Source organism: Dermacentor variabilis, chromosome 10, assembly GCF_050947875.1.
Source record: "Dermacentor variabilis isolate Ectoservices chromosome 10, ASM5094787v1, whole genome shotgun sequence".
Taxonomy (NCBI): Eukaryota; Metazoa; Arthropoda; class Arachnida; order Ixodida; family Ixodidae; genus Dermacentor; species Dermacentor variabilis.
In genome coordinates, this window is record NC_134577.1 from 79,498,580 (window position 1) to 79,514,028 (window position 15,449).

Here is a 15,449-nt window from a genome sequence, read left to right on the forward strand (position 1 = left end):
AGCATACATAATCGTGAATACCGACCTCGTAGGCAAATGAACTGTTATAATTTTAAAGGATGACATACATGCACAAACGACTTTAGCACCGACAAGTGTTTAAAGGGGCCCTGAAACAATTCTTTAACATAGTAAGAAAACGTTGCCGATCTGTTAACGAGGCAGCTGTGAACGTGGGAGCCCAATATCGGACTACATGCAGCAGGGTGCTTAGCGTTTATTAGCGTTTATTTTGATTCCTTTATACCAAGAACGACGAATGACTGGAACCGCCTCCCTGCCTCCGTCACTGCCATTTCTGACGCCACAAACTTCAAGAATATTGTTAACGAATATGTTTGTACTAATCACCACTCCTCTCTCTAATGCCTCCGGGCCTTGAGAGTATGACAATAAATAAATAAATAAATATCGTGTCCAAAAGCATTAAAAGATCGCTTGCTCTCGCCTCCACGATGTCGTCACGCAGCGTCATCGCAAGCTGCGAAGCCAACCAACAGCTATTGGCTGATTTCGTGGGTCGCTAGAACATTCTCAGTAAAGCTATTACTAATTACGAGTTAAATAAATAAGAAGCCTGCATACGTCTGCGAAATCGAAAAACAGAAAAAGCCGTTTCATCTTTGCCCTGGCGTTCTACACACGACAGCTGCGCTATGGTTGCGCCGTAGCTGCGTGTGACGTACGTGGTCTCCGAGACGGCAGCGGCGTGCTGCGTGACGTAGAACCCGCGGCCGCCACGGTACATTGCGCTCGATGGCCACGGTGTGCCGCGACGAGTCCTCTCTCCCTCGAGACGCTCAACGTTTGGGCGGGACTTTGCCTGCCCTCCTCCTGCGCGGTTTAGGATGCCTGTCCTCTTGCCATTCAGTGTGTGTAGATTCAGCGCGCTAGTAGAGACGAACGGGGAGAGAGAGAGAGAGAGAGAGAGAGAGAGAAAGCCACTCCTCGGTACGATAACTACGTCTAGCTCCGCTGATATATACATGAAGGATTCGAAACAAAAAAAATTTTTTGCGGCAGATTTGTGAGGCGACGTACTTTCATTCTGAGTAGTGAGAGAAATGTTTCAGGGACCCTTTAACTATAGACATCCTGTGCTGCGAACGACTGCGATCGTCTCTCTCTCCCTCTCCTTCTCTACTATTTAATCTTTTCTACTCCCCACAGAATATAGGGTAGCAAACCACATTTCTGTTATATTAGCCCCGTTGCCCTTCTCCTTTCTTTCGTCTCTCCGTATCTGCAAATGCCCTCAATTCCCCAAAACAAGCTTAAATTAGTGCACGAACAAAAAAAAAACGAGAGGTCAAGACCGCAGCAAGCACACGAGAACAGGACACCAAGTACGGCTGCTGCTTTTTCAGAGGCGTGATTATATGTGGCTCCATCGCTTGCGCAAAGGCGGCTTTGAGAGCCCACCGACGCCATCGATTGTCAGCGAATAATTAAAGCTAATCCCTTTTCTGCTCAGAGCTAAGGGACGAGCGCCGACCCATGCGCCATCACGGGCAACGTCAACATATAGCACAAGCTTCGAACCCCCCCCATCGATTGCACGAGACTTACACACATCCGCCCGCCCAAAAATTGAGCTCGCACTCGCATTTGGTACACAGCGCGAGATGTCCCAGCGCCCGCTGCAGGCCACAGTGGTATCGGAGTTCACGCAGCCCGTCGCTAAACACCAGCCTCGTTTGACCAACGTAAATTATACTCAACCGACTAGCCCACTGCCGAATTTCCCGGAAAACAAGGCACCTGGGCCAAGAATGATCGCTCCCAAAGTGCAGGCAAAGTAGCGAAGCCAGACACAAGGGTACGTAGGTCTCTCACGCAGGCAGGTCACGCCTTTTTTTTCCACGCGTATCGAAGGCGCCGACGGAGGTCGTCGGCGCATGCGCGTCGCGTGTGTGCCCGTTTCGTCTGCCAGCCGCCGCGCATGTACCCCCGCTCATGCCTGGCCGCCGAAAAAAGCGGCGCCAACGCAACCAGAGAACAATTACGGGACAAAAAAAAAAAAAAAAAGAAACAGAGGGTCGCCAGAATGTAAGGAAAACTGAGGACGCCCGTTCCGCGAAAACCATCGCGTCGTAACTAGACCAGGACGAAGGAGCAACGCCGGGTTATGTTTGTCACCGTAGCGTGCATCGAAAAAAAAAAGAAAATAAAAGCGCGGCGGCGCACAGAAAGCAGTAGCGTGATTGGTCGTTCGTTTTTTATTATTTTTTTTTTGCAGGTGAAATTCTAATCGAATGGAATCTTTGTCACAAATAGAAGCCCTATTCGGCGATAACGACACTGGGAAAGGCAATTATCTCCATTCGCATTTTCCCAATTACTCGGGATTTATCGGTATAAAATTGCTCAATCGACGACTTAATCCGCTCGAGACACACAGCCGCGGTTGGTCTTAGCTCCGGCGACGCATATACATATCGCTAGAATAGCAGCTTGGGCTTGTTGGTTTTCCATCCTGCTAGTAACAGCGCTTGTGGTGTCTTCTTGTCTCGTCCCTTGTCTACATTTTGCGCTGTTACTAGCAGCATATACATATACAGCGGTTCAAATATAAGAAACAGAGAAGAAACGTAGAACGCTTTGGTAGAAAGAAGCATTTACATAGCACATTCGGACACCCAGACCCAGATATATATCCAGTACCTTCCGCAGCACCAAGAGATGCGCTTAAAGGGACCGACAACCGCACGGGATGTTTTGAGATTATGGCGACGATGGAAATGATAGAAACGGCCATAATTTTGCCCCTTAAATAAAGAATTATTATTAAACTGGCAGTGAAACGAAATAACGACGGGGGCGACCTTCTGCGGCGGAACGTGCCACCACGCTTGAACACCCGTGTCCATTAAGTAGCTCTACAGGCATCAGCTGATTTCCAATGCTATATCTATAAAGCGAAAAACATGTTCATTTCCTCTTATTGTGCATCAAGCCCACTCGTACTTCACGCTCTCAGTTTTCGTTCACAATATTTAACGTTGAGTGCAAGTGGGCTCACGCCCACTCAACGGTATTCGCGTTCAACCAGCACTCACGTTCACTCACGCCCCCTCGCACTCAACGGTCTTCATCCGCGTTCACACCAGCACTCACGTTCACTGGCGCCCACTCGCACTCAACGGTGCTCACCCGCCGTTCGCACTCTTGCACTCCCGTTCACTGACGCCCACTCGCACTCAACGGTATTCATTTGCGTTCAACTAGCACTCGCGTTTACTCACGCCCACTCGCATTCAGCGGGCTTCATCCGCGTCCGCACTCAACGGTATTGATCCGCGTTTACACTCTAGCACTTCACGTTCACTGACGATTACTTGCACTCAACAGTATTCATTAGCGTTCAGACGCTAGCACTCACTTTCACTGACGCCTGCTTGCACTCAACGGTTTTCATTCGCGTTCAACTAGCACTCACGTTCACTGATGCCCACTCGCACTGAACGTTCTTCACCCGCGTTCACAACCTAGCACAAACTTTCACTAATGCACACTCGCACTCAATGGTATTCATTCGCGTTCGACTAGCACTCACGTTCACTCACGCCTACTCGCACTCAACGGCCTTCATCCACGTTCACACTCTAGCAGTCGCGTTCACTGACGCCCACTCGCACTCAACAGGATTCATTCGCATTTACACTCTAGCACGTTCACTCACGCCTATTTGCACGCAACGGTATTCATTCGCGTTCAACTAGCACTCACGATTACTCACGCCCACTCGCACTCAACAGCCTTCATCCGCGTTCACTGAGGCCCGCTCGTACTGAACGGTCTTCATCCGCGTCCACACTCTAGAACGCCCACTCGCACTTAACAGTCTTAATTTGCATTCACAAGCTAGCACTCTCGTTCACTCACGCACTCTCACCAAACCATTTTCATCGGCATCCACACTAACACGTTCGCTCACACCCACATGCACTCAATGGTATTCATGTACGTTGAACTTTCACTCATGCCCACTTGTAATCAACGGCATTCATCCGCGTTCACACTCTAGAACTGAAGCCCACTCGCACTTAATGGTCTTAATTTTTGTTCACAAGCTAGCACTCCAGGTCACTTACGCCCACTCGCTCTACCATTCACTCACGCCCACTCGCACTCAACGGTCTTCCGCGTTAACACTCCAGCACTCACGTTCTCTGATGCCCACTTGCAATTAACGATTATTCATCCGCGTCCACGCTCTAGCACTCACGTTCACTCGGACTCAACCGTCTTCATTCGCGTTCAGATATTAGCACTCACGTTCACAATCCAACTCGGGCACTCACATCCTCACTCATTCCCTCTCACACTCAACGGTATTCATACGTGTTCACGTTAGCATTCACGCCCACTCGCTCTCAACGCTCTTCGCTTTCACAAACTAGCACTAACATTCACTCGCACTTAACGGTCTTCCCACCCCCAGCGTTCGCATACTAGCACTCACGTTCCTTCACGCCTCCTCGCCTTCAACTGTCTTTATCCGCGTTCACTCAACGGTACTCATCGGCGTTGACGTTAGCACTCACGCCCACTCCCTCTCAATCATCTTCATTCGCGTTCACACACTAGAACTCGTGTTCACTCATGCCCACTCGTCCTCAACGGCATTCATCAGCGTTCACACTTGAACTCAGGCACTGACATTCACACTCACGCCCTCTAGCACTGAACGGCATTCATCCGTGTTCACACACTAGCACTAGAGTTTTAATGCGTCCTGTACTTCGGTAAACGTGGGCGAGCCGGGCATTTTGCCAGATGGGCAGAGGCGTATATGTGAGCAGCCTGCACGGTGCTTTTTACCGAGTCACGGGAGCCATGGGAGGCGCAGCACAGAGTTACTGTATGTGCTCCCGACTGGAGCAGAGAGCTGCGCAAGGATCAGCCATCTTAACCAAGCTCATTGCGACATGGATCATCATGGTCAACCTGCACTACCCCCTAGGTCAACCCGCTTTATCTGGGACGATATTTGGAACACAATACTACAAACTTGCACAAATGAGCTATGGTCAATGTCATTTGTGCACCACTTGGAACGAGGACAGGGGAACGATAGACTACCCGAATCAGTAACCTCGTGAGCTATGGTAGCTTGATTTCTTCCGAAGGAATAGAGATGTCCTCTTGCATACACCGGCACGTCGCCTAACGCTGCATCATTCATTGCGCACAGCCTGGTGCCACCATCTGTCGAAACACATGCTAACCAGCAACCCTGACCATTTGAAACACGAAAGGAAGTGTTTATCGTGTGATTGTTCCACTAGAAAAAAGAGAAACATGGTAATTTCAGAGGCAGTCGATCTGGACAATGATCATCAAAGAAAATGACACTATGGTGACACGACGGCGCTGCGACCGCCAACTTTGTTTATATGTGCCGTAGTGTGGGCTCCTCTGCATTGCATGGTTGCTTTTGAAATCACATGACTACATTTGACAAATGGGGGTGCAAGCAGCAAGTGCTCATATACAGTATCTCAAAAGTAGCAAAGCTGGTAGAGACTAGGGACGCAAAATTTCGAAAAGTTTTGTACAGGAGGTAAGGAAACATTTTTTTCAAAAAATTTTTGGAAACAGAAAAATTGAACCTGCATTAAAAAAGCATTTTATTATTCCAGCAACGAACATAATTATCCATAAATACATGCAATGATTACGCAGAGAACTTGAAAGCAATGGTATTAATGCCTTGTTCTCGTCTACCGAACATTGCTAATGTGATAACTGAGAAAACGTCAGCCAGTGTATGAGTAACTGTTGCTGGACCCGCTGTCATTAGAATCAGCCATGTATGCTTCCACATTCAAATTTTATTGCATTAGAAGAGTTTTCTGTGCTGAAAAAAATTCGTGCCGAAACTCCTCTGGTAACTTGTATGCATAAGCATTGTGCCACTTGCTCATCTCCACGCAGCTAAGTGTCATTATCAATGTTATGGGACTTATCCAGCCAGTATAAACCCTTATCAACCCTCATCAGTTGTTCACTTATGTTCGATAGCAAAGATAAGGCAGGTTTAATTAAGATATAATTCATTACGGCACTCAGAACCACAGCCACTGGTGTTAATTAAAGCAAAGTTAGTCAGCCACAGTTAATATAGAGCTAATAAGGCCCTCAAACCCTCATCCTTAGGTGTTGTTGATTAAGGTTGATTAAGCGAAGGTGTTGCAAAATCACCCCTACATTTGCTGAGGGGGTATGCAATGCTTTACTGTTGGTTCAGATGTTTGTTTCGAGCTTGTTCTTTATTGAAACGTATGCTGTTCTGTGTTGTTTGGGAGATTTCAATGAATGTATGCACTGTTCGCTTCACTTTGCTGAAAGCTTGTAGCCTGTGCCTTACGTGGGTATGAGCAACTGTTTAAGGAGGTATTTCTCATTGGGCAATAATTTCTCAGTTTCTCATTGGGTAAGCATAGAAACGCTTACACACTTAAAAAAAAATAAAAGTTTTATCCCCTAATCTTTCTGGGTTTTTTCCCAGCCCTTACATCGCTAGTAAATGTGTTGCGATGTTCTGTCAAACTACTAATGCGTTTGAAGCATTTTTGTGTTGCATGGGCGTTTCTGTCGCAAGAAAATCATAAAAGGACTTCACATTAACAATTATATCACTACCAGTACTTTACACCAGCAGTTACATGTAAGATGTGGTAGGTCACTGCAATATCAACTTTTTATTACCCGTGGTAGCGGCCACAAGATGTCAGCACTAATGTTATTGCTGCAGTACACTTCTCCGGTAACCTGGCATTCAGAAAACACTAATATGTTTACGGACAAACAACAACTTGAGAGATTTAGCTTGTCCACAATCTTCTTGCCGTATATAAATTATTTGGTTACTGATGTCGTGGACAGTAGAAGCAAACCATGTAGCAACGTGAACTCTTGCGAAGATTTGTCTAACAACAGTGCATTTGAAAAAGACGTGTCGCGTCAGTGTTATTGTTAGAGGATAATTATAAAAGTACTGCAAGGGACTTATTTCACTACCAACGGTTTACACCGGCAGTCAATATATAATATTTGGAGTTTTTACGTGCCAAAACCACTTTCTGATTATGAGGCACGCCGTAGTGGAGGACTCCGGAAATTTCGACCACCTGGGGTTCTTTAACGTGTACCTAAATCTAAGCACACGGGTGTTTTCGCATTTCGCCCCCATCGAAATGCGGCCGCCGTGGCCGGGATTCGATCCCGCGACCTCGTGCTCAGCAGCCTAACACCATAGCCACTGAGCAACCATGGCGGTCAAGCAGAACATGCAAGTCACTTCAGTATTAGCTATGCATGCTCTATCGTTACTCTGTGTCATCAGATATCGCTACCAGCATTGTCGCTGCCATACATCTCTCCAGTAAACTGGTATTCCGAAAACACTAACACAATTATGACAACCTAAAACTCTCTTATGACCATTCCATCGAGGGGGTTTTAAAAGCAAAGTAAGCAGCAGGTACTTACCACCACCAGGAATGCAAAAACCCAGGAGGCTCTCCTAGCGTTATATTCTTCTCCCATCGAATCTGTAAAACAGTAACAACAAAAAAGCACACCAGTCAGCTTATGATGACGAAATGGCATGTTTGAGGTACAGCAAAACTTTTTGGGTTTCAAGAAAACTTCTGGGCATTGTCATCAGAGAGTTTATACAACAGTACAAACCAGTGTAACGGTCGCACATGCTAAAGTGTTAGAGCTAACATGACACTAAAGTACAGTGCCTTGAGGGGTAACAGGAAAGTATAACAAGTATAGGTGTGCAAACATTCTCAAATATTGAACAATGAATCGAACATATCTCTGTTCAATGCAAAATTGAATAATTGGTATTCAGAACACCGAATATTTACCAATTAGTTTTCTAATAATTAGCACCACCAAGCAAGGACTCTAAAAAGAAAAGGCTAAAATAGCGTGAAGTTCATTTTTCTTGTTCGATTTTTGGACTACTCAAACCTGCTGCGAGCTTAATATTGGTCTCGGGGTGATGCCGCTGATTAATGCTTTTGTGACCTTGATGTTTATGTACCATCAATCTGATATCATATGGTGAGGGCTTGGTTATTCATTGCATTCTATTATGAAGCCTTCTGGTGATCCATGCTTCTTGCAGTACTCTGGTACACTTGATTCACTTGTGAAGTTTCCACTTTGTTAAACGTTTAGTTCAATTTAAAGGCTCTGTTAAACTTCCCTTTCTCCACTACTAGCTTTGCCATTACCCCTGCAGAGACTGTTTGATCGGCAAGGAGGAACGTAGCCTCAAACCAGCACGCTGCGCCGCTCTCCTCCTCGCACTGGTATGTGCAGATTCCATTTTCTTCCAGCAGCAGCTTGAAAAGGTAGCGGTTTAATTGCGAATTAGTGTGGATTCAAACGTGTTCCGTCTGGGATTTCTGCAATGTCAGATGACTCAAGGTCGACAGGCAACAACTCTGCTGTATTTGGCTGCAAAAATAACTTTCGGAAGCAAACATGAAATGCATCTTCAGCTGCGGCGACTTCGTGGACACTGTCGCTGTGATAGCTGAGAAACGTCCACTTTGTATTGCCAGCATTAACAGAGAGGACTTGATACCATTGCATGTATTTTCAGAAGGTTTAGTTCCCCCATTTAGTGCTCGTTGACAAAATCGGAACTCAGCAGCCATGATCAAACTGGGATGTGAAAGAAAGGTGCGTATTCAAGGCAACTATTGCGAATGGATGAAGTTAACTATTTCTTCGTGCACGCCTATTAAGCTTTCTGTTCAAACGTGTTCCAAGATCATCATGCTTGGCAACCACGTTCTGGTGGAAGTTGACTGAAGACGTATTATGAAAACAGTATGTGCCAACTAAGAAATGAAAGTGTGTTCTTTTCCACTCTGTACCCAAAGCCATGCCTACCATGTGCCGGCTGGCCCTATTTCGCATGGGCTCTCCCGTACTTCCGAATCTCACCAGCAAGCTGTCAAAACTGCTCATCGCACAGTCTATTACAGCAGAAAATAAAGTTGCTGTTGCAAAGAATAGTTCGTTTTTCAGCTCTCTCAGGTACGTGAGGTGCCCTTGCATGCACAGGCACCATTCGAGACCTAAGAGTGCGCATAATTTTTCAACGCATTGCATGCGGCTGATTGAGTGCGGCATATCCGCAGCCATATACTATCATAAGCTCATTTTATCCATCTTAACAGCCCGTTCATTCGAGTTATATTACAGTTCTTTATTTTGTAAAGCTTGATGCCTGGGTACCAGATAAACAATGTTTCGAAAATCGTACCACGAAAATTTTAGGAGCACAAAACCTAGCAAAAAGAGTTTCCTCGGAGCTTCGCAGTTGCCTGAATGGGGATGTTTGCTAGTGCAGCGCACCGCATGGCACACAGAGACACGTCCGGTTGTTGTCATCAGAGCGATACCTTAACAGGTATATTCCCGATACATTCCATCATCAACTTATTATACATTTCGCTGAAGCCGTCGTTTAGCATGTTTCATATTCATGTTTCAGTTCACATCTTGAAGTAAGGCATTTCGTTTCCCCATTTTCTTTTTTTTTACATTTGCTATAACACATTTGATGAAATGCGCAATAATTCATGTGCCATGCGCTTCCTATGTTACCATGTGCTTTTAAACTATATACCATATTTCTTGTTATTTCCACATTGCTTAGTCCCCTCTTCTTTACTGCTATTATGCGCACAAATTTTATTTACCCTGTATTGTACTTTTTTCTTCTTCTTGTGTATTCACTGTCGGGATTTTTCGTTCCCCCCCCATACACTAAGCCCTACGAGCCTGTAAAGTACTTCAAATAAATAACAGAGTTCAAAGCTAGACATTCAATCATAAGTTACAAGTATACATTACATATCGACAATGTTCAAACTCGACTCGCCTCCTATTTCGATCGTGGGCAGAGCTGCAGGAGCGCCTCTGGGCCCGCCGCCGTTTGATATTGCAGCTATATCGAAGCAAAAAGCTTAGTGACAACATGCTAAGAAGTTTCCCAATCCAAACAACTTGACACTCGTCATCAACAGCATGTTCGCCGTGCACCCTCCATCGCGATCCCACGTACCAGCACAGCGCCGCACGATAGACGGCGCTGTGATCGCGAAATGGTGGAGCCCTCAATAAGACTGTCTATATATAGGCACCAATTGCCCCATTTCAAAGCAACAAGGGCGAAAATTTGCAGTTCCTGTACTCAGTTTCTCACAACTAAAAAATTCCCTAAAAATTTCAGGTTTTCCCGGGTCGTAGACACCATGGCCAAGGCACTCTGCTTGTGGTTCCCAGAATGCCAGGGGAAATTCTGAGAATCATCAGCACCATTCACTCATGCACCCGTTGAACACAAAATACTGTTGTTGCATTTTTTGCACTTCTATTCATGTTTGGCAGAAAATGGTGAATATCTGCCTTACTACCACCCTTTCAAAAAAATGTCAGAAATGCATCACTGAATTTGCCAAGTTCCCCTGAATAACAAAAACATACAGGACCTACAAAAGATCATTTTATGACTGACAAACAAATTTAACTTGTCCACACACAGCCTTCCATTATAGTTTTCTAGGCCAAACTTAATTTCACTCAAGTTATTCAGGCGCTTCACTATTCGAGATATGCCAGCAACATAGAGACATTTATTATGCTAATGACCCTAACAAAGCAGCAAAAAAAGCATCTATTGGGAAGGCTAAGCATTTCAGCCCATGAAGTATTCCCAGCTTCAGTTGGCTACATACACAGGACAAAGAATTTGTAAAAAAGCTGAATTTGTGCAAAACCTGGAAACATAGCTTCAAATTTGAAATTTTAGTGTGCAAGTAGTAGCCTTTGCACTCAACACCACACTTTGTTAAATTAGAAATACCATGCCTTAACAGAGCAGATATTCACGTTCTTCACGAAACTTGTGTACCGTAAGCTTTTGTGACCAACTATGCATGCTGCCCGGCAGCCAATTTCCATTCTGGCTCTCTTTATGAGCATCCACAAAGGCATGAGAGTCGCAGCTTCACAAAAAGGGTTGTCTATCACACAACACAAACATGCAGAGCATAACACCATTAGATTTGCCGAACTGCAAATACCCTCTCCATCTCAAAGCCTACATATAGAAACGCAACTCACTTTTGAATATTCCAACTAGTGACAAAATAAAAATGTCAAAAGAAATTTTATGTAACCCTCTGTTAACAAAAAACAATGTCACAACTCTTTAATATGGACAGTAATGCAAAATATTTGTATTTTATAAAGTGCACTACAAAATTTGGTAAAAAGATCGATTTGTTGCTCTGTATCACTGCTCTTATGCAGTCGGGTACTGGGGCTCACCAGACATGCGAAAATATCCATTCTGGTCAGACGTCAGGCAGCGCCCGGCATGTACATGTGCTCATGTTCGCCAGTTATTTAGGTTGGTAGTGCCAGCTTTTGACAAGATTTTGAAATAAGTGCACTTCGCAATTTCTCCAGATGAGGGCAGCACTTCCTTCCCCTTCTTTTATGCGTGATAAGATTTTTGCGCGATATGTGGCATGAAGCGGCGACAGGATGGCAGCATTTTCAGTGTGTGCATTTTATGGATTAAAATTCTCACTTTTTTGCAAGTCAGAAGGCGATTTTGGTGCTGTGGACGAAAATATTTCACCTGGCCAGCAAAGGGCCCTAGAGAACTGCAGCGCAGATCCTAGTCTCCCCCCTGCAGAGTGCTTCGAGCACCATCACACAGTGCTAATTTACTGTTGAGAGCCTCAGGAATAAGTAAATTTTCTGAACTAAATCCCTTAAAGGGACACTAAAGGCAAGTATTAAGTCAACATGGACTGTTAAAGTACCCTTCCCGAAACTTTGCAAAGGATTGTTTCGTGCCAAGAAAAGACTTTGTTTAAAAGAAAATCGCGTCTGAAGGGCCCGCATAACTTTAGTGCAATTCAAATCACCTGCTCCCGAGCGTGGGAGTGGTGAGATTACATACACCATCCCCACCCTTTACAGCCGCCTGTGAGCGAAACGGTCGGTGCTACTTTTTTTTTTTTTTTTCTTTGCAATATGCAACCGCTCTTTGTCAAGTGGCGGGGACCACTCGGGCATCTTGGGACATCACATGGACGTGTAAATCTCTGCTAGTTGGTTTGCAGGAGTTTCGCGATCGTGAGCCACCAAAACCAGCGCAGCACTGCACGACGACGAAACTACTGAAATGCAAAACCGCGGGTGACGCAGAGTCGAGCGAAAACGAAACCTCTCGACCGTCTGCATTGTTGTCAGGGGTAACATCAATTAGTTATTTTTTTAAACATCAAATAGAACTGACCAAGTAGCATTTTCTTCCTTCTTATAACGTAATAAAAAGATATTTGCATTGCGAGAGGTTGAGTACTGGTGAAAGTAATAAACTGAAGAGTGCCTTTGTTATCGGGCTAGTATTTGAATGTCACGGGCGGGTCGCAAGCCATGTCCTACATTTACTTCAACTTCTCAATTACTAAAACTGTGTTCGGAATAATACTGACGCCTTAGGCTATCGCTTTACCTTGACTTGCTATTTGCCTTTAGTGTCCCTTTAACATGCGTTCATTTACCAGAGTGCTTTTCCTGCGTGACGTCTAAATGGATGAAAGGGATTCCGACTGGAACGACCACGAATTGGGTAATTGTGCATGACTGCAAAAGGTTAATTAGGGTCCTTTCTTGCATTACAAAGCCCTCACCTCAATAATAATCAGCTTGACTATTTGTAAAAATACTTCATTTCTTTCCATTATGTATAATGCATCCCGTAATCAATTTTTTGGAATTATTACTGGCCTGATAAGAGAAACGTTTATGCTACAGGTCCAACTTTCTCCTCTGCAGAGTTTGCATCGCATTTACATGGAAAATACAAACTTTGAAGTCTTAAGAGGAAGCTTTAGCTTGGGGGTTCGCATCTATATACAGCGAAATGGAGAAATCGTTTTTCTCGGCAACTGCTGCACACAATTTGATGCGGTTTGTTGCGTTCAAAAGAAAAGGCTCAGACCTAGAAAATGTTGCAAGAAGGTTTTTTAGGTCATCAATTTAATAAATTGTAGAAATTTTCAAAAATTAAACATAAAAGAACTTGAGGATCAAGTTTACAGCTCTGTAACTCAACATAAAAAAACAATATCACAATTCTGTTAATGGCACAATAGTAAATCTAAGCTAGACAAAATTGATGTACTATACACTGCTTCGAAACAACACAAAATTGACGTTTATATACACTGTTTTGAAACACACCACAGATTGCTGAGTAGGACTTCTGCAAACCCCTCGTAAACATTAGCAGAAAATTTTATATGTAATTTCATATGTAAAATCTGTCCATTTCATATGGGTGGTGCCAGTGGGGCCTTGGAATAGAGGCACCACCCTGCTGGACGAACTCGGTTTTTCACACGAACCCACGCCCACCGGGGGACTGGGGTAGGTGCCCGTCCGGTTCGCGTATATAATAAAGTTTTTTTCTACCACTGCTACTATATGGTCTAACAGATGCAGTTCACAGAACTGTGATATCTGCTTTGGTGCAGCTACGAATTTATAAAATTAGTACCTCATTTTCTTTTGGAATGACCCGTTTTCAGGACTTCAGAAATTCTAGGCCCTAAACAGAAATTCTGCTCCCTAGAATCACCACAATTGTAACTTTCTCTAGCAAATGCAACAAGCCTCATTCAAAACGGTCGAACGGTTGTCTCACAAAGGCATTTCTGAATTTTACATGTATTTTGAACATGGAAATCAGAGTTGGCCCCAAGCTAAAGCTTCCCAATTCATGACTGAAAAGAACAACTTATAATAATAGGCACATGTGCAGATACAGCGGGCTAAGGAAGCTCATTCCCTTCAGCAGCGTTCTATCTTCATTCATTTAAGCAACACAAGTATCCAGACACTGCCATTACTGTCACCTAAGCATGTAATCAGGAAGCTTCCATGCTTCCAGACGTGCACAGTTCGCAAAGCAACACGGCATGTGCGCAGTTGTTTGTTGCGAAGCGCTGCCACACAGCAAAGGCCACCTGCCCCCCCACAGCTGGCCTGCGTATCAAATGTGACGCAGGTGGCCTCAACACGGCACAATGGAATGCTGCTCCACACAGCTGCAGCATCTGCGCATGCATTTACGACAGGCTCTAGCTTAGAACAGCTTGAGATGCATTCACAGCAAGGCCACTGGACTCGCTTCGAGCTGAACCAACCACAAAAAATTGTTCATTACGAGTAGACCGCAGGACAATTTCATGTCTAGATAGCAAGCGTGTTTGCAAATGTCCCCGTGCACCTTCCATAGCAATGTCCACGAGGCATTCGGAACGTTGCATTTCATTTCTCGTGCATGTTCCCAGATTAGCTGATACCAGCCACTCGTCACGGCATTCGCGCCAACAGAGTTCCATAAATTACAGTCACCTGCTCACCGATTACATAAGATGGCATGATGGCGGGATGAACAAAAGAGAAAGGGTGCCAGACTGCCTCGTAATGTTGTAGGCATTTGAAGTCTCCTACATGCTGTGGAAACGTGGGTTCTCAGATTCGGCCACGGCCCTCGGGAAGGACAACATACCTACAAGATCCAAATTTTTATCATCTTGTCGCAAAATCAAGCTAGCTCCAACTCCTGGGTGTTCCAAGAGCACGCATGAGGGTTCTGATCGTGCCACGCACCATAGCCAATCATTCTCCCAGCAGCAGGCATGAGCCGCCACGTAAAATATAGATAAAAAGAGAAACAAAAGAAATTTATAAGTACTTCTACCCAAGTGATCGCCTATGTAAATGTAAATTTCATAGCTGCACTTGCCACTAACAATCTTGCCACTTTTGTGTATGTATTTAACCGGACTTGCATAATTGGTCAACAGATCTGTTATCAATATAATGAGTCCACTGCTGCCCTCACCAATGTATTTCTTTAAAATATTTCTAAGGTAGTGTAAAAAGCTAATTATGGTGCTCATTAAGTCTGTGCATATTCTGAAGCAACTCTGTTCTAGGGGACACAGAGAGAAGCACTGCAAATTAAGCTATATTGCTGTCTTACACATCTGGAGCAGCAAAAATAATGAGAGTCTTGCCATAATCTGAGGCTTAGGAAGAAAACACAAACTTAAGAGTTGGGTCCGAGCTTTATTTAGCTCGGACCCAACTCCAATGCCACCTTTTCAAATGCATGTAAAATGCAGAAACGCCTTTCTGAGATAACTACTTGGCCAATTTTAATGAAATTTGTTGCATTTGAGAGAGAAAGTTAAATTCCAGTGACTGTTGCAAGCATAATTTCGATTTGCATTCTTTTAATAGAATTTTCAAAAATAGGGAAGTTTGAAAAACATACTCTAAAAACAGTTTGCACTTTTTGGGGTGTATATTTGTCC

At 44.5% G+C, this 15,449-nt stretch overlaps 1 protein-coding gene across 28 annotated transcripts in view; it reads right to left on the reverse strand.

The window, feature by feature from the left end:
* LOC142560704 (single-stranded DNA-binding protein 3-like) overlaps positions 1-15,449 on the reverse strand; it is a 102,955-nt gene that overhangs the window by 65,185 nt on the left and 22,321 nt on the right. For all 28 annotated transcript variants that reach the window (XM_075672985.1, XM_075672984.1, XM_075672976.1 and 25 more), the window contains one exon: positions 7,498-7,559. In XM_075672985.1, coding sequence (XP_075529100.1) covers positions 7,498-7,559 — 62 coding nt within the window. The remainder of the gene's footprint in view (positions 1-7,497; positions 7,560-15,449) is intronic.